The sequence below is a fragment of the Salvelinus fontinalis genome, chromosome 25 (assembly GCF_029448725.1).
Source record: "Salvelinus fontinalis isolate EN_2023a chromosome 25, ASM2944872v1, whole genome shotgun sequence".
Taxonomy (NCBI): Eukaryota; Metazoa; Chordata; class Actinopteri; order Salmoniformes; family Salmonidae; genus Salvelinus; species Salvelinus fontinalis.
In genome coordinates, this window is record NC_074689.1 from 41,642,349 (window position 1) to 41,667,108 (window position 24,760).

Below are 24,760 nucleotides of genomic sequence, written 5' to 3' on the forward strand. Positions count from 1 at the left end.
CAGACATGCCCCGCTATGTGTGCAAGAGGACAGCCCAGTGGTGCACGGGTGGACTGCACACACGGCTACACACGCCCAGGGGCGCAACGTAGAGAGGATACTAATATTGTCAGCGGCACACAAAGTCATCGTTATCCCCGTGCTGCGTGCTCTTCCCCGCTTCTGCTGATCAGTGGACCCGCTCAGTGGACCCGATCAGTGGACCCGATCAGTGGACCCGATCAGTGGACCCGATCAGTGGACCCAAGCAGTGGACCCGCTCAGTGGACCCGCTCAGTGGACCCGCTCAGTGGACCCGCTCAGTGGACCCGCTCAGTGGACCCGAGCAGTGGACCCGATCAGTGGACCCGCTCAGTGGACCCGATCAGTGGACCCGATCAGTGGACCCGATCAGTGGACCCGATCAGTGGACCCGCTCAGTGGACCCGCTCAGTGGACCCGCTCAGTGGACCCGATCAGTGGACCAGATCAGTGGACCCGATCAGTGGACCCGATCAGTGGACTCGATCAGTGGACCCGCTCAGTGGACCCGCTCAGTGGACCCGCTCAGTGAACCCGATCAGTGGACCCGCTCAGTGGACCCGATCAGTGGACCCGATCAGTGGACCCGCTCAGTGGACCCGCTCAGTGGACCGGATCAGTGGACCCAAGCAGCCATTACCGTGCGTTTCACCGCAGCGCAGGTCCTAGAACAGATCTTCTCCGGCATCGACCAAGAAGACTACTCCGATTCCGAGGAGGAAGAAGACTACTCCGATTCCGAGGAGGAAGAAGACTACTCCGATTCCGAGGAGGAAGAAGATGTTTTGGAACACGAAGACGGGGAGTAATGCGACCCCGAGCACGAGGCCGACCAGGCGTCTTCGCGCTCTTCGGAGTAAGACCCCGAGGCCGAAGGCGAGGACGAACGCCAGGACGAACGCGAGGAAGAGATCGCCCCGGCCGTTGCTGTCGAAAAACGGCAAAATCAAATGGTCCCCCATGGCCAACGGACGAGACTCCGGGCCCCACCGTTTCTGGCTGGCTTGCTAACTAACGTTACGTCATGCTTTGGGATTCATTGTTTACCTAGCTAGCTATAATTCTTTAACGCCCGTTGAATGCTGTCCAGTGTCAGTATTGAATATGTCCATGCTTGTCACTTATGAACATTTTTGAACATCTTGGCATAGTTCTGTTATAATCTCCACCCGGCACAGCCAGAAGAGGACTGGCCACCCCTCATAGCCTGGTTCCTCTCTAGGTTTCTTCCTAGGTTTTGGCCTTTCTAGGGAGTTTTTCCTAGCCACCGTGCTTCTATACCTGCATTCTAGCTGTTTGGGGTTTTAGGCTGGGTCTCTGTACAGCACTTCGAGATATTAGCTGATGTACGAAGGGCTATATAAAATAAACTTGATTGATTGAGTAAACATTACCAACAAAGGTTAATTAAATTGTTGCCAGCAGCACAGTTACAGTCACCAACGCTCTGGATAACATGACAAAAGCCTAACCAGCTCTGCTAGGGGGAGTAAAATGGTCAGAGTGGGGTGTTCTCTCATTATGTGTCTGGAAGTAGCTAGCCAATGTTAGCCAGTTAACTTGGTGCTTGACTGTAGTTGTGAGGTTAGAGCTTTCAGAACAACCCTACTTATTGGCCACAGCGTCCAGTGTGCGCTCTGAACGCGGAACCACAGATAGGGTGAGTAATGTTCAGTGAGCTGTTCTCTCTCTCTTAGATGTCTAGAAGTACTGTAGCTGGCAAGTTAGTACAGAACACTTGGATCAACCCTTAAAGAGATGGGTGGGGCTAAGGCTAAGAGGGTGTGAACGATGTTGAATGGGTGTAGACAAAGAAGGGCTCTCCAATGGTAGTACCAAAACATTGAAAAACGGTTTTCTCAAAAGGGAGTTTACAAGTTGATCAACTTTCAAAGCAGAATTATTTTCCCATTGCTTCCTCAAATGCAGAGTATGATATACCATTTTGTAGCTCTGAGTCTCTACTTTTATCTAATGTAAAAAACAGAAGTTCAAATGTTGCTAGATGAGACCGAATCCAGGTAGTGAGTCACATATGTGGTTTCCAGTTGGCACAAATTCAAGTGTAGTTCCTTGAGAGCCTTCGTGGTATCGGCTTGAGGTGGAATATACACGGCTGTGACGATGACCGAAGAGAAATCTCTCGGGAGGTAATGCAGTCGGCATTTAATTGTGAGGTATTCTAGGTCAGGTGAACAAAAGGACATGAGTTGCTGTACGTTACCACAATCATACCAGGTGTACTTAATCATGAAACATACACCTCCGCCTTTCTTCCTGTCTGAGCGATGAACTGAGAACCCAGCTGGCTGTACGGACGGGGACAGTATATCCGGAGAGCCATGATTCCGTGAAACAGAGTACGTTACAGTCGTCTCTCTGGAAGTAGATCCTCGCCCTGAGCTCGTCTACTTTATTGTCCAGGGACTGAACATTAGCGAGTAATATACTCTGAAGCGGTGGATGGGTTGCACACCTTCTGAGTTGGACTAAAAATCCAATCCGAATACCTCTTCTCAACATGCGGCGTCTTTTGTATATATTTTGGGTTATATCTCACATTATTAGCTTTACAGCCGGAAATCACTTTTGAGTATTAGAGCAACGGTAACTCACCATTATTTCGACCAGAAATACGACTTTCCTAAATTGGATCCTTTGTTCGTATCCCCTAAGGCAATTCCACTTATCCCAGAGGCTGCTCCAAGACGTCGCATGTTGAGAAGAGGTATTCGGATTGGACTTTTAGTCCAACTCAGAAGGTGTGCAACCCATCCACCGCTTCAGAGTATATTACTCATAAACTGTATAAATCATTACTTTTCACAGCACATCCCAGTCCATCCTAGTCCATCCTTGTCTATCCCAGTCCATTCTACTGTCTAGCCCAGTCCATCCTAGTCCATCCCAGACCATCCCAGTCCATTCTAGTCCACCCTAGTCCATCCCAGTCCATCCTAGTCCATCCCAGTCCATCCCAGTCCACTCTACTGTCTAGCCCAGTCCATCCTAGTCCATCCCAGACCATCCCAGTCCATCCTAGACCATCCTAGTCCACTCTACTGTCCATCCCAGTCCATCCTAGTCCATCCCAGTCCACTCTACTGTCTATCCCAGTCCATCCTAGTCCATCCCAGTCCACTCTACTGTCTATCCCAGTCCATCCCAATCCATCCCAGTCCACTCTACTGTCTATCCCAGTCCATCCCAGTCCATCCTAGTCCATGCCAGTCCATCCTAGTCCATCCCAGTCCATCCTAGTCCATCCCAGTCCACTCTACTGTCTATCCCAGTCCATCCTAGTCCATCCCAGTCCACTCTACTGTCTATCCCAGTCCATCCTAGTCCATCCCAGTCCATCCCAGTCCACCCCAGTCCATCCTAGTCCATCCCAGTCCATCCCAGTCCACTCTACTGTCTATCCCAGTCCATCATAGTCCATCCCAGTCCATCCCAGTCCATCCCAATCCATCCTAGTCCATCCCAGTCCACTCTACTGTCTATCCCAGTCCATCCCAGTCCATCCTAGTCCATCCCAGTCCATCCCAGTCCATCCCAGTCCACTCTACTGTCCATCCCAGTCCATCCTAGTCCTCCTAGTCCATCCTAGTCCATCCTAGTCTATCCCTGTCCATTCCAGTCCATCCTAGTCCATCCCAGTCCACTCTACTGTCTATCCCAGTCCATCCTAGTCCATCCCAGTCCATCCTAGTTCATCCCAGTCCACTCTACTGTCTATCCCAGTCCATCCTAGTCCATCCCAGTCCATCCCAATCCATCCTAGTCCATCCCAGTCCACTCTACTGTCTATCCCAGTCCATCCTAGTCCATCCCAGTCCATCCTAGTCCATCCCAGTCCATCCTAGTCCATCCCAGCCCATCCCAGTCCATCCCAGTCCATCCTAGTCCATCCTAGTCCATCCTAGTCCATCCCAGTCCATCCTAGTCCATCCCAGTCCATCCCAGTCCACTCTACTGTCTATCCCAGTCCATCATAGTCCATCCCAGTCCATCCCAGTCCACTCTACTGTCTATACCAGTCCATCCTAGTCCATCCTAGTCCATCGTAGTCCATCCCAGTCCATCCTAGTCCATCCTAGTCCATCCCAGTCCATCCCAGTCCATCCCAGTCCATCCCAGTCCATCCCAGTCCACTCTACTGTCTATCCAAGTCCATCCTAGTCCATCCCAGTCCATCCTAGTCCATCCCAGTCCATCCTAGTCCACTCTACAGTCCATCCCAGTCCATCCTAGTCCATCCCAGTCCATCCCAGTCCATCCTAGTCCATCCTAGTCCATCCTAGTCTATCCTAGTCCATCCCAGTCCATCCCAGTCCACTCTACTGTTTATCCCAGTCCATCCTAGTCCATCCCAGTCCATCCCAGTCCATCCTAGTCCATCCTAGTCTATCCTAGTCCATCCCAGTCCATCCCAGTCCACTCTACTGTTTATCCCAGTCCATCCTAGTCCATCCTAGTCTATCCCTGTCTATCCCAGTCCATCATAGTCCACCCCAGTCCATCCCAGTCCACTCTACTGTCTATACCAGTCCATCCTAGTCCATCGTAGTCCATCCCAGTCCATCCCAGTCTATCCGAGTCTATCCCAGTCCATCCTAGTCTATCCCAGTCCATCCTAGTCTATCCTAGTCTATCCTAGTCCATCCTAGTCTATCCTAGTCCATCCCAGTCCATCCTAGTCCATCCTAGTCCATCCCAGTCCACTCTACTGTCCATCCCAGTCCATCCTAGTCCATCCCAGTCCATCCTAGTCTATCCCATTCCATCCTACTGTCTATCCCAGTCCATCCCAGTCCACTCTACTGTCCATCCTAGTCTATCCTAGTCCATCCCAGTCCATCCCAGTCCACTCTACTGTCCATCCCAGTCCATCCTACTGTCTATCCCAGTACATCCTCGTCCATCCCAGTACATCCTCGTCCATCCCAGTCCACTCTACTGTCCATCCTAGTCTATCCCAGTCCATCCCAGTCCATCCCAGTCCATCCTAGTCCATCCTAGTCCATCCCAGTCCATCCCAGTCCACTCTACTGTCCATCCCAGTCCATCCCAGTCCATCCCAGTCCATCCCAGTCCATCCCAGTCCATCCCAGTCCATCCCAGTCCATCCCAGTCCACTCTACTGTCCATCCTAGCCTATCCTAGTCTATCCTAGTCCATCCCAGTCCACTCTACTGTCCATCCCAGTCCATCCTAGTCCATCCCGGTCCATCCTACTGTCCATCCCAGTCCATCCTAGTCCATCCCAGTCCATCCTAGTCCATCCCAGTCCATCCTAGTCCATCCCAGTCCATCCTACTGTCTATCCCAGTACATCCTCGTCCATCCCAGTCCACTCTACTGTCTGTATCATAACACTCTCTCACATACTGTACATGCACACATACACCCCCCCCCCCCACACACACACCCCTCACACACACACACACACCCTCCCATACATACACCCCCCCCACACACACCCCTCACACACACACACACACACACACCCCTCACACACACCTCCCACACACACACCCTCCTATACACACCCCCTCCCACACACACCCCCTCCCACACACAGCCCCTCCCATACACACACACACACCCCTCCCACACACAGCCCCTCCCATACACACACACACCCCTCCCACACACAGCCCCTCCCATACACACACACACCCCTCCCACACACAGCCCCTCCCATACACACACACACCTCCTCCCATACACCCCCCCCCCCCCATACACACACACCCCAGACATACAGTATCCTCAGACACACCAGGTCCACCTCAGTTTATACAGTATCCTCAGACACACCAGGTCCACCTCAGTTTATACAGTATCCCCAGACACACCAGGTCCACCTCAGTTTATACAGTATCCTCAGACACACCAGGTCCACCTCAGTTTATACAGTATCCTCAGACACACCAGGTTCACCTCAGTTTATAGGTCATTAAAGATCCCATGGCACTTATCGTAAGAGTAGGGGTGTTAACCCCGGTGTCCTGGCTAAATTCCCAATCTGGCCCTCAAACCATCATGGTCACCTAATAATCCCCAGTTTACAATTGGCTCATTCATCCCCCTCCTCTCCCCTGTAACTATTCCCCAGGTCGTTGCTGCAAATGAGAACGTGTTCTCAGTCAACTTACCTGGTAAAATAACGGTACAATAAATAAATAAAAAATTATACAGTATCCTCAGACACATCAGGTCCACCTCTGAGGTGGACCTCAGACACATCCAATTCAAGTAAACCTTGCTAGAAAATACAATACATACCCATTCAGAAGCAGTTTTGACAAACTATCTCTGAAGAACAAACAAACAAAGATCAATTGTAAAGTTGGAATTGATGATGAGGGCAGTTGGTGTTTTGAGGCAGATTTTAAACTGGATCTTTACAGTAGCAAGGCTCTGCTTATGCAACAGGGTTGGGCTCCGTTTGAATTGAAGTTACTCAAGTTAGGAAGATATTTGAATTTAAAATTCTAAAATGTAAAAAAAACAAAAACAGAATTAAATAAATATCGTCTCATTTTCAGTTAGTTAAGAAATTATTGAAGAGAAATGTATATATATATTTTTTTAAATTATTGAATTGGAATTTCATTTGACTTCCTGAATGAACCCAGTCTCCATTGGCCCTGTATGTAACATACATGGAGACAGAAAGAAAATTCTATTAAAACATTTAAGGAACATTTAAAATACATTTCAGTGGCTGAACCAACCAGAAAAGTGAATACTTTACATCAGTGTTGAAATATGAAATAGATTTTTATAAAAGGGAGATGATTATAGACATACCAGTGTGGCTGTGTCGTTGATAGCTGTCATCACACCGGGGTTGGTAAATGTTCTAGCACTGCCAAGCTGCGCAGTAGATCGAGGCCTGTATCCACAAAGCAGCTCCGAGTAAGATCGAGGGGCAGTAGATCGAGGCCTGTATTCACAAAACAGCTCCGAGTAGGACCGAGGGGCAGTAGATCGAGGCCTGTATCCACAAAGCAGCTCTGAGTAGGACCGAGGGGCAGTAGATCGAGGCCTGTATCCACAAAGCAGCTCTGAGTAGGACCGAGGGGCAGTAGATCGAGGCCTGTATCCACAAAGCAGCTCCGAGTAGGATCGAGGGGCAGTAGATCGAGGCCTGTATCTACAAAGCAGCTCCGAGTAGGATCGAGGGGCAGTAGATCGAGGCCTGTATCTACAAAGCAGCTCCGAGTAGGATCGAGGGGCAGTAGATCGAGGCCTGTATTCACAAAGCAGCTCCGAGTAGGATAAAGGGGCAGTAGATCGAGGCCTGTATCCACAAAGCAGCTCCGAGTAGGATAAAGGGGCAGTAGATCGAGGCCTGTATCCACAAAGCAGCTCCGAGTAGGATCGAGGGGCACTTTTTCCTTTTGGATCACTACTTTTGACCAAACTCCAATGGGTTCCCGGTCAAAAGTAGTGCACTATAAAGGGAATAGGGTCTAAAGTAGTGCACTATATAAGGAATAGGGTCTAAAGTAGTGCACTATATAGGGAATAGGGTCTAAAGTAGTGCACTATATAGGGAATAGGGTCTAAAGTAGTGCACTATATAGGGAATAGGGTCTAAAGTAGTGCACTATATAGGGAATAGGGTCTAAAGTAGTGCACTATATAGGGAATAGGGTCTAAAGTAGTGTACTATATGGGGAATAGGGAACCATTTGGGACGTATTTGATCATCAGCTCGAGTTGATGCTTGATACAAACCACACAGTATTTAGCATGTCATATTTTTTAAGGGGAAGTTCCTGTTTCCTCATCTCCTGTCCCCTCCTCTCCTGTCCCCTCCTCGTCTCCTGTTCCCTCCTCGTCTCCTGTTCCCTCCTCGTCTCCTGTTCCCTCCTCGTCTCCTGTTCCCTCCTCGTCTCCTGTTCCCTCCTCGTCTCCTGTTCCCTCCTCGTCTCCTGTTCCCTCCTCGTCTCCTGTTCCCTCCTCGTCTCCTGTTCCCTCGTCTCCTGTCCCCTCGTCTCCTGTCCCCTCGTCTCCTGTCCCATCCTCTCCTGTTCCATCCTCTCCTGTTCCATCCTCTCCTGTTCCATCCTCTCCTGTTCCATCCTCTCCTGTTCCCTCGTCCCTTCCCGTTCCCTCCTCGTCCCTCCTCCCTTCCTGTTCCCTCCTCCCTTCCTGTTCCCTCGTCTCCTGTTCCCTCGTCTCCTGTTCCCTCGTCTCCTGTTCCCTCGTCTCCTGTTCCCTCGTCTCCTGTTCCCTCGTCTCCTGTTCCCTCCTCGTCTCCTGTTCCCTCCTCGTCTCCTGTTCCCTCCTCGTCTCCTGTTCCCTCCTCGTCTCCTGTTCCCTCCTCGTCTCCTGTTCCCTCCTCGTCTCCTGTTCCCTCCTCGTCTCCTGTTCCCTCCTCGTCTCCTGTTCCCTCGTCTCCTGTTCCCTCGTCTCCTGTCCCCTCGTCTCCTGTCCCCTCGTCTCCTGTCCCCTCGTCTCCTGTCCCCTCGTCTCCTGTCCCATCCTCTCCTGTCCCATCCTCTCCTGTTCCATCCTCTCCTGTTCCATCCTCTCCTGTTCCATCCTCTCCTGTTCCATCCTCTCCTGTTCCCTCGTCTCCTGTTCCCTCCCTTCCTGTCCCCTCGTCTCCTGTTCCCTCCCTTCCTGTCCCCTCCTCTCCTGTTCCCTCCCTCCTGTTCCCTCCCTTCCTGTTCCCTCCTCCCTTCCTGTTCCCTCCCTTCCTGTTCCCTCGTCTCCTGTTCCCTCCTCCCTTCCTGTTCCCTCCTCCCTTCCTGTTCCCTCGTCTCCTGTTCCCTCCTCCCTTCCTGTTCCCTCGTCTCCTGTTCCCTCGTCTCCTGTTCCCTGTCCCCTCTCCTGTTCCCTGTCCCCTCTCCTGTTCCCTGTCCCCTCTCCTGTTCCCTCGTCCCTTCCCGTTCCCTCCTCGTCCCTTCCCGTTCCCTCCTCGTCCCTTCCCGTTCCCTCCTCGTCCCTTCCCGTTCCCTCCTCGTCCCTTCCCGTTCCCTCCTCGTCCCTTCCCGTTCCCTCCTCGTCCCTTCCCGTTCCCTCCTCGTCCCTTCCCGTTCCCTTCCCGTTCCCTCCTCGTCCCTTCCCGTTCCCTCCTCGTCCCCTGTTCCCTCGTCTCCTGTTCCCTCGTCTCCTGTTCCCTCGTCTCCTGTTCCCTCGTCTCCTGTTCCCTCCTCGTCTCCTGTTCCCTCCTCGTCTCCTGTTCCCTCCTCGTCTCCTGTTCCCTCGTCTCCTGTTCCCTCGTCTCCTGTTCCCTCGTCTCCTGTTCCCTGTTCCCTCGTCTCCTGTTCCCTGTCCCCTCTCCTGTTCCCTGTCCCCTCTCCCGTTCCCTGTCCCCTCTCCCGTTCCCTGTCCCCTCTCCCGTTCCCTCGTCCCTTCCCGTTCCCCCCTCGTCCCTTCCCGTTCCCCCCTCGTCCCTTCCCGTTCCCCCCTCGTCCCTTCCCGTTCCCCCCTCGTCCCTTCCCGTTCCCTCCTCGTCCCTTCCCGTTCCCTCCTCGTCCCTTCCCGTTCCCTCCTCGTCCCTTCCCGTTCCCTCCTCGTCCCTTCCCGTTCCCTCCTCGTCCCTTCCCGTTCCCTCCTCGTCCCTTCCCGTTCCCTCCTCGTCTCCCGTTCCCTCCCCTCCTCTCTGGTTCTTTACATTCTTTCTGCTCTTTGTTTTATTGGGTCATTTTCCATTCCTCTGAATTCCCCAATCATCTTCCCTCTGTCTGGTCCAACTCACCCCAGCTGGAGAAGTCATCACCATTGCAGCCTGAACCAGGAACCAGCCTTCTGAATCTATACTGTTATAGGCTGGCTAGGTAGATCACTGCCCCCCCCCCGATCATATCACTGCTGTTGGCTGGCTAGGTAGCTCCCCCGATCATATCACTGCTGTTGGCTGGCTAGGTAGCTCACTGACCCCCCCCCCCCCCGATCATATCACTGCTGTTAGCTGGCTAGGTAGCTCACTGACCCCCCCCCCCCCGATCATATCACTGCTGTTAGCTGGCTAGGTAGCTCACTGAACCCCCCCCCCCCCCCCGATCATATCACTGCTGTTAGCTGGCTAGGTAGCTCACTGACCCCCAACCCCGATCATTTCACTGCTGTTAGCTGGCTAGGTAGCTCACTGACCCCCCCCCCCCCGATCATATCACTGCTGTTGACTTTTACGCGCTTCAGCACTCGGCGGTCCCGTTCTGTGAGCTTGTGTGGCCTACCACTTCGCGGCTGAGCCGTTGTTGCTCCTAGCCGATTCCACTTCACAATAACAGCACATCCTGTATGCATATTATTTTACTGCTCTATAATTATTGTTTGATAACCTTATTTAGTGCATAGATTTCTACATTATTTTTCCCTCTTCATGTGATGCGCAACACAGAGAACACAGGAAGAAGAATTATGATTTTAATTACCGCAGTGAATTAATGTAATGTTTGCAAATGTGTCAATTAATCCCATAAGGGATTTGACACAAAAATAACATTTAATTCATTAATACAGTTGAGCAGGGCAGACATTTGACAAACTGACTTGTTGGAAAGGTGGCATCCTATGACGGTGCCACGTTGAAAGTCACTGAGCTCTTCAGTAAGGGCCATTCTACTGCCGGTGTTTGTCTATGGAGATTGCATGGCCGTGTGCTCGATTTTACACACCTGTCAGCAACGGGTGTGGCTGAAATAGCCAAACCCACTCGTTTGAAGGGATGTCCACATACTGCTGTACATATAGTGTATCAATAACTATGATGGGTGAAATTAAACCAATAAATCAACTTTGGTTCACTTAATCATTTTTATTTAGGTTGAGCAGTTAGGAGAAGTGTGGATTATTGTCCACGACACGTCAGTTGTTGTACGACGTTGAAATAGATCGACAACGACACAACAAGTCCGTTGAAATGTGTCGCTAGGCGACCAAACCGCCTCATCACCACAACTCCTTGTTGTATGAGTTCAAAACATCACCTTTTGTTTTTTTAAAGAAACTTAAAAGAATATATATATATATATTATAAACAGAAACAGCCTATAACTAGAAGATGGCATTATGACCTAGAAGTAAACAGATGATCTGGGTAAGATAGGATGATTTACATAAAGGAGAGTCCAATGTCCTTTTCTCCCTCTCCACCTCTCTTTCTCTCATCCTCCCCCCTTTCCTAATGGAATGATCCCGGCTCCCTGCACACAGGAAGTCCTTGTGATGTGTAAAAGTCTGTTACTGTACGTTTGTCTGTGTGTGTGTGTGTGATCAAGACGCAGCCAGGGCCTTCACCAGGTAGAGCTTGTCTCCCTGCTCGCTGGTGAAGATGGGAGCCTTCTTGTAGTGGTCCACCAAGTCCTCCAGAGAACCGAACTTCCGCTGGCCAATGCAATACACAACATCCTTCAACTGAACCTTAAAATGCTTGTTCTTCCCCTGGGCCTTCAGGGAGATGGAGAAATCACTGGGCTGGAGGGAGGAAAGCAGGGGAAGGGAGGGAGAGAGAGAAAGAGGGAGACAGAGACAGAGAGGGGAAAGAGAAAGGGAGAGATAGAGAGAGAGAAAGAGAGAAAGAGAGAGACAGAGAGAGAGAGAGAGTGAGTCAATAAAAGCTGTAAACTGACCGTTAAAACACAGGGCTCAGCTGGGATGTTGCTAATCATCCTGCGATATGAAATCAATCCCCAGGTCTGAGACATTGTTCCTACAGTCCTTATGTCACCACTAATACCTCCACCCTCTAAAACCTCTGACTGCTCTACAGCAACACTAACCACCTCAGGTCAACACAATGCAGGACTTATGGCAGCAAACAACACAATGCAGGACTTATGGCAGCAAACAACACAATGCAGGACTGATGGCAGCAAACAACACAATGCAGGACTGATGGCAGCAAACAACACAATGCAGGACTGATGGCAGCAAACAACACAATGCAGGACTTATGGCAGCAAACAACACAATGCAGGACTGATGGCAGCAAACAACACAATGCAGGACTGATGGCAGCAAACAACACAATGCAGAACTGATGGCAGCAAACAACACAATACAGAACTGATGGCAGCAAACAACACAATACAGGACTGATGGCAGCAAACAACACAATGCAGGACTGATGGCAGCAAACAACACAATGCAGGACTGATGGCAGCAAACAACACAATGCAGGACTGATGGCAGCAAACAACACAATGCAGGACTGATGGCAGCAAACAACACAATGCAGGACTGATGGCAGCAAACAACACAATGCAGGACTGATGGCAGCAAACAACACAATGCAGGACTGATGGCAGCAAACAACACAATGCAGGACTGATGGCAGCAAACAACACAATGCAGGACTGATGGCAGCAAACAACACAATACAGGCTGTATAGTTCTACAGGTGGCTGTATAGCTCTACAGATGGCTGTATAGCTCTACAGATGGCTGTATAGCTCTACAGATGGCTGTATAGCTCTACAGATGGCTGTATAGCTCTACAGATGGCTGTATAGTTCTACAGATGGCTGTATAGCTCTACAGATGGCTGTGAAGCTCTACAGATGGCTGTATAGCTCTACAGATGGCTGTATAGCTCTATAGATGGCTGTATAGCTCTACAGATGGCTGTGAAGCTCTATAGATGGCTGTATAGCTCTACAGATGGCTGTATAGCTCTCTAGATGGCTATACACCTCTACAGATGGCTGTGAAGCTCTATAGATGGCTGTATAGCTCTACAGATGGCTGTGAAGCTCTACAGATGGCTATGAAGCTCTGCAGATGGCTGTATAGCTCTATAGATGGCTGTATAGCTCTACGGATGTCTGTATAGCTCTACAGATGGCTGTGAAGCTCTACAGATGGCTGTGAAGCTCTATAGATGGCTGTATAGCTCTACAGACGGCTGTATAGCTCTACAGATGGCTGTATAGCTCTACAGATGGCTCTATAGCTCTACAGATGGCTGTATAGCTCTACAGATGGCTGTGAAGCTCTATAGATGGCTGTATAGCTCTATAGATGGCTGTATAGCTCTATAGATGGCTGTATAGCTCTACAGATGGCTATGAAGCTCTACAGACGGCTGTATAGCTCTACAGACGGCTGTATAGCTCTACAGACGGCTATGAAGCTCTACAGGCGGCTGTATAGCTCTACAGATGGTTGTGAAGCTCTACAGATGGCTGTATAGCTCTATAGATGGCTGTATAGCTCTATAGATGGCTGTATAGCTCTACAGATGGCTGTATAGCTCTACAGATGGCTGTATAGCTCTATATATGGCTGTATAGCTCTATATATGGCTGTATAGCTCTACAGATGGCTATGAAGCTCTACAGATGGCTGTATAGCTCTACAGATGGCTGTGAAGCTCTATAGATGGCTGTATAGCTCTACAGATGGCTGTATAGCTATATAGATGGCTGTGAAGCTCTATAGATGGCTGTATAGCTCTACAGATGGCTGTATAGCTCTATAGATGGCTGTATAGTTCTACAGATGGCTGTATAGCTCTATAGATGGCTGTATAGCTCTACAGATGGCTGTATAGCTCTATAGATGGCTGTATAGCTCTACAGATGGCTGTATAGTTCTACAGATGGCTGTATAGTTCTACAGATGGCTGTATAGCTCTACAGATGGCTGTATAGCTCTACAGATGGCTGTATAGTTCTACAGATGGCTGTATAGCTCTACAGATGGCTGTATAGCTCTATAGATGGCTGTATAGCTCTACAGATGGCTGTATAGCTCTACAGATGGCTGTATAGCTCTACAGATGGCTGTATAGCTCTACAGATGGCTGTATAGCTCTACAGATGGCTGTATAGCTCTACAGATGGAGTTATAGATAGCGGTCAGGACTCACCGATGACTCAGAGTCTCTGATGAGGAAGTCTCCCTCCGCTCCTCTCTGGTTTAGAGCCACCTCTGCCTGATGACGCGTCACCTTGCCATAGTACCACTGCTTCCCCGCAAACCGCCCCACCGTGGCCGGAGAGATGTAGTCACAGTCGGGCGTGGGCGGCCCCGCGGGGCCCAGTGAGGCATTCTGGGTAGTAGAGTCCTGCTGGGGAGGCAGCACAGTGACGTAGTTTTTCGGCACTAGTCCCAGCTGTCCATCTGCTTTACGGCACTTCCACCACTCAGGGTCGTTGTCTGGTTTCTCCACCACCTCCATCACCTCTCCCTTCTCAAAGTTCAGCTCCTCCTCGTTCCCCGAGCTGAAAGGGTACAGCGCCTGCACCGTGTGGAGAACCTGGTTCCCGTTAGACGCACTGTGAACTACTGCCGCTAGCTTTTCCGTCAGCGACCCTGCCGGGTCCCCCAAACCTCCTCCCCCCGCCGTCCCGTCTGCGTCCTCTGTCACGTAGTTGGAGGGGAACCACCCGGAACGCCCCTGGTACCCCCCACGCCACCAGCCATCGCTACACTTCTCCATGACGATGACGTGGGTGCCCTTGACCAACGAGAGCTCGTCCTCCCGCTCGGCGGCGTAGTTGAACTTGACGAGCGCCGGCAGGTTGAGGTCGTACAGGCGCTCGCCGTTGTCGGAGTACATGTCGGCGTCGGCGTTGGATGCCGTGTCACGCATCCCCGTTTTACGCTTCACCTTCCCAATGCCTGTTGGGAAACACCAGGAAAGGTTGTTATGGTTACTGAGAGGGTATTCAGACAGTTATATTATGGTCTGTTAGGAGAGATGCACCATGAGCTCTTATAAAAAGGGACATTCTGATACCTGTGTGATCGGTAATATAACAATAAATACTCTATGCCAGTGTTTTCCCTCAGTACGTGGAGTAGTTAGCCAAATAGACTGAACACTGGTATATTTTAATGAGCCTGGTTTACTGGTCTGGTATCTCAGGCTTGTAAAAAGGGGAGGTTGGCTCAAATTTTGACAGACTTTTTGATTGGTTCTCATACAGTTTACGCGCTATTTGCATGCACAACACCTTCCTCGTCAATTTGCTATTGGAGAGGTAAACAAGCCAAGCTAAAGTTAGGCTAGCTGTCGGGCTAGTCTCGCTAACTAACACTGGTCTAGCTAGTCTAGCTAACTAACACTGGTCTAGTTGGGCTAGCTAGTCTAGCTAACTAACACTGGTCTAGTTGGGCTAGCTAGTCTAGCTAACTAACACTGGTCTAGTTGGGCTAGCTAGTCTCGCTAACTAACACCGGTCTAGTTGGGCTAGCTAGTCTAGCTAACTAACACCGGTCTAGTTGGGCTAGCTAGTCTAGCTAACTAACACTGGTCTAGTTGGGCTAGCTAGTCTAGCTAACTAACACTAAAAGAGAAAAACTCAGTGATGGATCTTTCTGAAAAGGAGATACTGCCACAAAGTAACCACCAATTGAGGGATCAAAACAGGAGCAACTAGAAGCATGTTGAGCCTTTGGGGAGGATCTATTAGTGGTTTTGACAACAGGCTTTGGGGAAAAGCCTCATTTAGCTCTAGTCTTCAAGAAGCTAGGAAAACAGCCTTGAATTCTGACATTCGTGTCCCTGCTAAAGACTGTGGTGGACGGAGGACCAAATCCACCAGGCAACAGCCCTGGGTCTGAGTGGTGGTTTTGGAGGAAAACAAGAACGCTATATGGGAGGGTGCATGAGACCTCGTCTTCGAGAAGTCTGGAAATCTGGTTGGGGAAGACCGGGAGAGATGTATAGGCCTCAGTCCTACACATGTCTGAGTGTCCTAGAACTGTACTTCAACAGTATAGAATGTTACTGTGATGGATACATGTCTGAGTGTTCTAGAACTGTACTTCAACAGTACAGAATGTTACTGTGATGGATACATGTAATGTCTGAGTGTTCTAGAACTGTACTTCAACAGTATAGAATGTTACTGTGATGGATACATGTAATGTCTGAGTGTTCTAGAACTGTACTTTAACAGTAGAGAATGTTACTGTGATGGATACATGTCTGAGTGTTCTAGAACTGTACTTCAACAGTATAGAATGTTACTATGATGGATACATGTCTGAGTGTTCTAGAACTGTACTTCAACAGTACAGAATGTTACTGTGATGGATACATGTCTGAGTCTTCTAGAACTGTACTTCAACAGTAGAGAATGTTACTGTGATGGATACATGTCTGAGTGTTCTAGAACTGTACTTCAACAGTACAGAATGTTACTGTGATGGATACATGTAATGTCTGAGTGTTCTAGAACTGTACTTCAACAGTATAGAATGTTACTGTGATGGATACATGTAATGTCTGAGTGTTCTAGAACTGTACTTTAACAGTAGAGAATGTTACTGTGATGGATACATGTCTGAGTGTTCTAGAACTGTACTTCAACAGTATAGAATGTTACTATGATGGATACATGTCTGAGTGTTCTAGAACTGTACTTCAACAGTACAGAATGTTACTGTGATGGATACATGTCTGAGTCTTCTAGAACTGTACTTCAACAGTACAGAATGTTACTGTGATGGATACATGTCGGAGTGTTCTAGAACTGTACTTCAACAGTAGAGAATATTACTGTGGTGGATACATGTCTGAGTGTTCTAGAACTGTACTTCAACAGTACAGAATGTTACTGTGATGGATACATGTCTGAGTGTTTTGGAACTGTACTTTAACAGTACAGAATGTTACTGTGATGGATACATGTCTGAGTGTTCTAGAACTGTACTTCAACAGTATAGAATGTTACTATTATGGATACATGTCTGAGTGTTCTAGAACTGTACTTTAACAGTACAGAATGTTACTGTGATGGATACATGTAATGTCTGAGTGTTCTAGAACTGTACTTCAACAGTATAGAATGTTACTGTGATGGATACATGTAATGTCTGAGTGTTCTAGAACTGTACTTCAACAGTAGAGAATGTTACTGTGATGGAGACATGTCTGAGTGTTCTAGAACTGTACTTTAACAGTAGAGAATGTTACTGTGATGGATACATGTCTGAGTGTTCTAGAACTGTACTTTAACAGTAGAGAATGTTACTGTGATGGATACATGTCTGAGTGTTCTAGAACTGTACTTTAACAGTATAGAATGTTACTGTGATGGATACATGTAATGTCTGAGTGTTCTAGAACTGTACTTCAACAGTAGAGAATGTTACTATGATGGATACATGTCTGAGTGTTCTAGAACTGTACTTCAACAGTAGAGAATGTTACTATGATGGATACATGTCTGAGTGTTCTAGAACTGTACTTCAACAGTAGAGAATGTTACTATGATGGATACATGTCTGAGTGTTCTAGAACTGTACTTTAACAGTAGAGAATGTTACTGTGATGGATACATGTAATGTCTGAGTGTTCTAGAACTGTACTTCAACAGTAGAGAATGTTACTGTGATGGATACATGTCTGAGTGTTCTAGAACTGTACTTTAACAGTATAGAATGTTACTATGATGGATACATGTAATGTCTGAGTGTTCTAGAACTGCACTTCAACAGTACAGAATGTTACTGTGATGGATACATGTCTGAGTGTTCTAGAACTGTACTTCAACAGTATAGAATGTTACTGTGATGGATACATGTCGGAGTGTTCTAGAACTGTACTTCAACAGTAGAGAATGTTACTGTGATGGATACATGTCTGAGTGTTCTAGAACTGTACTTTAACAGTATAGAATGTTACTGTGATGGATACATGTCTGAGTGTTCTAGAACTGTACTTTAACAGTATAGAACGTTACTGTGATGGATACATGTAATGTCTGAGTGTTCTAGAACTGTACTTCAACAGTATAGAATGTTACTATGATGGATACATGTCTGAGTGTTCTAGAACTGTACTTCAACAGTACAGAATGTTACTGTGATGGATACATGTAATGTCTGAGTGTTCTAGAACTGTACTTCAACAGTATAGAATGTTACTGTGATGGATACATGTCTGAGTGTTCTAGAACTGTACTTCAACAGTACAGAATGTTACTGTGATGGATACATGTCTGAGTGTTCTAGAACTGTACTTCAACAGTATAGAATGTTACTGTGATGGATACATGTCTGAGTGTTCTAGAACTGTACTTCAACAGTAGAGAATATTACTGTGATGGATACATGTCTGAGTGTTCTAGAACTGTACTTCAACAGTACAGAATGTTACTGTGATGGATACATGTCTGAGTGTTCTAGAACTGTACTTTAACAGTACAGAATGTTACTGTGATGGATACATGTCTGAGTGTTCTAGAACTGCACTTTAACAGTACAGAATGTTACTGTGATGGATACATGTCTGAGTGTTCTAGAACTGTACTTTAACAGTACAGAATGTTACTGTGATGGATACATGTAATGTCTGAGTGTTCTAGAACTGTACTTCAACAGTAGAGAATGTTACTGTGATGGAGACATGTCTGAGTGTTCTAGAACTGTACTTCAACAGTAGAGAATGTTACTATGATGGATACATGTCTGAGTGTTCTAGAACTGTACTTCAACAGTAGAGAATGTTACTATGATGGATACATGTCTGAGTGTTCTAGAACTGTACTTCAACAGTAGAGAATGTTACTATGATGGATACATGTCTGAGTGTTCTAGAACTGTACTTTAACAGTAGAGAATGTTACTATGATGGATACATGTCTGAGTGTTCTAGAACTGTACTTCAACAGTAGAGAATGTTACTATGATGGATACATGTCTGAGTGTTCTAGAACTGTACTTTAACAGTAGAGAATGTTACTGTGATGGATACATGTCTGAGTGTTCTAGAACTGTACTTTAACAGTATAGAATGTTACTATGATGGATACATGTAATGTCTGAGTGTTCTAGAACTGCACTTTAACAGTACAGAATGTTACTGTGATGGATACATGTCTGAGTGTTCTAGAACTGTACTTCAACAGTATAGAATGTTACTGTGATGGATACATGTCTGAGTGTTCTAGAACTGTACTTCAACAGTAGAGAATGTTACTGTGATGGATACATGTCTGAGTGTTCTAGAACTGTACTTTAACAGTATAGAATGTTACTATGATGGATACATGTCTGAGTGTTCTAGAACTGTACTTTAACAGTATAGAACGTTACTGTGATGGATACATGTAATGTCTGAGTGTTCTAGAACTGTACTTCAACAGTACATAATGTTACTGTGATGGATACATGTCTGAGTGTTCTAGAACTGTACTTCAACAGTACAGAATGTTACTGTGATGGATACATGTAATGTCTGAGTGTTCTAGAACTGTACTTCAACAGTATAGAATGTTACTATGATGGATACATGTCTGAGTGTTCTAGAACTGTACTTCAACAGTACATAATGTTACTGTGATGGATACATGTCTGAGTGTTCTAGAACTGTACTTCAACAGTACAGAATGTTACTGTGATGGATACATGTAATGTCTGAGTGTTCTAGAACTGTACTTCAACAGTATAGAATGTTACTGTGATGGATACATGTCTGAGTGTTCTAGAACTGTACTTCAACAGTACAGAATGTTACTGTGATGGATACATGTCTGAGTGTTCTAGAACTGTACTTCAACAGTATAGAATGTTACTGTGATGGATACATGTCGGAGTGTTCTAGAACTGTACTTCAACAGTAGAGAATATTACTGTGATGGATACATGTCTGAGTGTTCTAGAACTGTACTTCAACAGTACAGAATGTTACTGTGATGGATACATGTCTGAGTGTTCTAGAACTGTACTTTAACAGTACAGAATGTTACTGTGATGGATACATGTCTGAGTGTTCTAGAACTGTACTTCAACAGTAGAGAATGTTACTGTGATGGATACATGTCCGAGTGTTCTAGAACTGTACTTTAACAGTATAGAATGTTACTATTATGGATACATGTAATGTCTGAGTGTTCTAGAACTGCACTTTAACAGTACAGAATGTTACTGTGATGGATACATGTCTGAGTGTTCTAGAACTGTACTTTAACAGTAGAGAATGTTACTGTGATGGATACATGTCTGAGTGTTCTAGAACTGTACTTTAACAGTATAGAACGTTACTGTGATGGATACATGTAATGTCTGAGTGTTCTAGAACTGTACTTCAACAGTACAGAATGTTACTGTGATGGATACATGTCTGAGTGTTCTAGAACTGTACTTCAACAGTATAGAATGTTACTGTGATGGATACATGTCTGGGTGTTCTAGAACTGTACTTTAACAGTATAGAACGTTACTGTGATGGATACATGTAATGTCTGAGTGTTCTAGAACTGTACTTCAACAGTACATAATGTTACTGTGATGGATACATGTCTGAGTGTTCTAGAACTGTACTTCAACAGTAGAGAATGTTACTATGATGGATACATGTCTGAGTGTTCTAGAACTGTACTTCAACAGTATAGAATGTTACTGTGATGGATACATGTCTGAGTGTTCTAGAACTGTACTTCAACAGTAGAGAATGTTACTGTGATGGATACATGTCTGAGTGTTCTAGAACTGTACTTCAACAGTACAGAATGTTACTGTGATGGACACATGTCTGAGTGTTCTAGAACTGTACTTCAACAGTAGAGAATGTTACTGTGATGGATACATGTCTGAGTGTTCTAGAACTGTACTTTAACAGTAGAGAATGTTACTGTGATGGATACATGTCTGAGTGTTCTAGAACTGTACTTTAACAGTATAGAATGTTACTGTGATGGATACATGTAATGTCTGAGTGTTCTAGAACTGTACTTCAACAGTAGAGAATGTTACTATGATGGATACATGTCTGAGTGTTCTAGAACTGTACTTCAACAGTAGAGAATGTTACTATGATGGATACATGTCTGAGTGTTCTAGAACTGTACTTCAACAGTAGAGAATGTTACTATGATGGATACATGTCTGAGTGTTCTAGAACTGTACTTTAACAGTAGAGAATGTTACTGTGATGGATACATGTCTGAGTGTTCTAGAACTGTACTTTAACAGTAGAGAATGTTACTGTGATGGATACATGTCTGAGTGTTCTAGAACTGTACTTTAACAGTATAGAATGTTACTATGATGGATACATGTAATGTCTGAGTGTTCTAGAACTGCACTTTAACAGTACAGAATGTTACTGTGATGGATACATGTCTGAGTGTTCTAGAACTGTACTTCAACAGTATAGAATGTTACTGTGATGGATACATGTCGGAGTGTTCTAGAACTGTACTTCAACAGTAGAGAATGTTACTGTGATGGATACATGTCTGAGTGTTCTAGAACTGTACTTTAACAGTATAGAATGTTACTGTGATGGATACATGTCTGAGTGTTCTAGAACTGTACTTTAACAGTATAGAACGTTACTGTGATGGATACATGTAATGTCTGAGTGTTCTAGAACTGTACTTCAACAGTATAGAATGTTACTATGATGGATACATGTCTGAGTGTTCTAGAACTGTACTTCAACAGTACAGAATGTTACTGTGATGGATACATGTAATGTCTGAGTGTTCTAGAACTGTACTTCAACAGTATAGAATGTTACTGTGATGGATACATGTCTGAGTGTTCTAGAACTGTACTTCAACAGTACAGAATGTTACTGTGATGGATACATGTCTGAGTGTTCTAGAACTGCACTTTAACAGTACAGAATGTTACTGTGATCGATACATGTAACGTCTGAGTGTTCTAGAACTGTACTTCAACAGTATAGAATGTTACTGTGATGGATACATGTAATGTCTGAGTGTTCTAGAACTGTACTTCAACAGTATAGAATGTTACTGTGATGGAGACATGTAATGTCTGAGTGTTCTAGAACTGTACTTCAACAGTAGAGAATGTTACTGTGATGGAGACATGTCTGAGTGTTCTAGAACTGTACTTTAACAGTAGAGAATGTTACTGTGATGGATACATGTCTGAGTGTTCTAGAACTGTACTTCAACAGTATAGAATGTTACTGTGATGGATACATGTCTGAGTGTTCTAGAACTGTACTTCAACAGTACAGAATGTTACTGTGATGGATACATGTCTGAGTGTTTTGGAACTGTACTTTAACAGTACAGAATGTTACTGTGATGGATACATGTCTGAGTGTTCTAGAACTGTACTTCAACAGTATAGAATGTTACTATTATGGATACATGTCTGAGTGTTCTAGAACTGTACTTTAACAGTACAGAATGTTACTGTGATGGATACATGTAATGTCTGAGTGTTCTAGAACTGTACTTCAACAGTATAGAATGTTACTGTGATGGATACATGTCTGAGTGTTCTAGAACTGTACTTTAACAGTAGAGAATGTTACTGTGATGGATACATGTCTGAGTGTTCTAGAACTGTACTTTAACAGTATAGAATGTTACTGTGATGGATACATGTAATGTCTGAGTGTTCTAGAACTGTACTTCAACAGTAGAGAATGTTACTATGATGGATACATGTCTGAGTGTTCTAGAACTGTACTTCAACAGTAGAGAATGTTACTATGATGGATACATGTCTGAGTGTTCTAGAACTGTACTTCAACAGTAGAGAATGTTACTATGATGGATACATGTCTGAGTGTTCTAGAACTGTACTTTAACAGTAGAGAATGTTACTGTGATGGATACATGTATGAGTGTTCTAGAACTGTACTTTAACAGTATAGAATGTTACTATGATGGATACATGTAATGTCTGAGTGTTCTAGAACTGCACTTTAACAGTACAGAATGTTACTGTGATGGATACATGTCTGAGTGTTCTAGAACTGTACTTCAACAGTATAGAATGTTACTGTGATGGATACATGTCGGAGTGTTCTAGAACTGTACTTCAACAGTAGAGAATGTTACTGTGATGGATACATGTCTGAGTGTTCTAGAACTGTACTTTAACAGTATAGAATGTTACTGTGATGGATACATGTCTGAGTGTTCTAGAACTGTACTTTAACAGTATAGAACGTTACTGTGATGGATACATGTAATGTCTGAGTGTTCTAGAACTGTACTTCAACAGTACATAATGTTACTGTGATGGATACATGTCTGAGTGTTCTAGAACTGTACTTCAACAGTACAGAATGTTACTGTGATGGATACATGTAATGTCTGAGTGTTCTAGAACTGTACTTCAACAGTATAGAATGTTACTATGATGGATACATGTCTGAGTGTTCTAGAACTGTACTTCAACAGTACAGAATGTTACTGTGATGGATACATGTAATGTCTGAGTGTTCTAGAACTGTACTTCAACAGTATAGAATGTTACTGTGATGGATACATGTCTGAGTGTTCTAGAACTGTACTTCAACAGTACAGAATGTTACTGTGATGGATACATGTCTGAGTGTTCTAGAACTGTACTTCAACAGTATAGAATGTTACTGTGATGGATACATGTCGGAGTGTTCTAGAACTGTACTTCAACAGTAGAGAATATTACTGTGATGGATACATGTCTGAGTGTTCTAGAACTGTACTTCAACAGTACAGAATGTTACTGTGATGGATACATGTCTGAGTGTTCTAGAACTGTACTTTAACAGTACAGAATGTTACTGTGATGGATACATGTCTGAGTGTTCTAGAACTGTACTTCAACAGTAGAGAATGTTACTGTGATGGATACATGTCCGAGTGTTCTAGAACTGTACTTTAACAGTATAGAATGTTACTATTATGGATACATGTAATGTCTGAGTGTTCTAGAACTGCACTTTAACAGTACAGAATGTTACTGTGATGGATACATGTCTGAGTGTTCTAGAACTGTACTTTAACAGTACAGAATGTTACTGTGATGGATACATGTAATGTCTGAGTGTTCTAGAACTGTACTTCAACAGTATAGAATGTTACTGTGATGGATACATGTAATGTCTGAGTGTTCTAGAACTGTACTTCAACAGTAGAGAATGTTACTGTGATGGAGACATGTCTGAGTGTTCTAGAACTGTACTTTAACAGTAGAGAATGTTACTGTGATGGATACATGTCTGAGTGTTCTAGAACTGTACTTTAACAGTATAGAATGTTACTGTGATGGATACATGTAATGTCTGAGTGTTCTAGAACTGTACTTCAACAGTAGAGAATGTTACTATGATGGATACATGTCTGAGTGTTCTAGAACTGTACTTCAACAGTATAGAATGTTACTGTGATGGATACATGTAATGTCTGAGTGTTCTAGAACTGTACTTCAACAGTATAGAATGTTACTGTGATGGATACATGTAATGTCTGAGTGTTCTAGAACTGTACTTCAACAGTAAAGAATGTTACTGTGATGGAGACATGTCTGAGTGTTCTAGAACTGTACTTCAACAGTATAGAATGTTACTGTGATGGATACATGTCGGAGTGTTCTAGAACTGTACTTCAACAGTAGAGAATGTTACTGTGATGGATACATGTCTGAGTGTTCTAGAACTGTACTTTAACAGTATAGAATGTTACTGTGATGGATACATGTCTGAGTGTTCTAGAACTGTACTTTAACAGTATAGAACGTTACTGTGATGGATACATGTAATGTCTGAGTGTTCTAGAACTGTACTTCAACAGTACATAATGTTACTGTGATGGATACATGTCTGAGTGTTCTAGAACTGTACTTCAACAGTACAGAATGTTACTGTGATGGATACATGTAATGTCTGAGTGTTCTAGAACTGTACTTCAACAGTATAGAATGTTACTATGATGGATACATGTCTGAGTGTTCTAGAACTGTACTTCAACAGTACAGAATGTTACTGTGATGGATACATGTAATGTCTGAGTGTTCTAGAACTGTACTTCAACAGTATAGAATGTTACTGTGATGGATA

At 45.2% G+C, this 24,760-nt stretch overlaps 1 protein-coding gene across 3 annotated transcripts in view; it reads right to left on the reverse strand.

Moving 5' to 3' along the window:
• Positions 1 to 10,402: 10,402 nt before the first annotated feature.
• Positions 10,403 to 24,760, reverse strand: part of nck1b (NCK adaptor protein 1b) — a 159,004-nt gene continuing 144,646 nt past the window's right edge. For all 3 annotated transcript variants that reach the window (XM_055882211.1, XM_055882210.1, XM_055882212.1), the window contains 2 exons: positions 13,862 to 14,616; positions 10,403 to 11,466 (listed from right to left, as the gene is read on the reverse strand). In XM_055882211.1, coding sequence (XP_055738186.1) covers positions 11,266 to 11,466; positions 13,862 to 14,616 — 956 coding nt within the window. In that variant the 3' untranslated portion in view covers positions 10,403 to 11,265. The remainder of the gene's footprint in view (positions 11,467 to 13,861; positions 14,617 to 24,760) is intronic.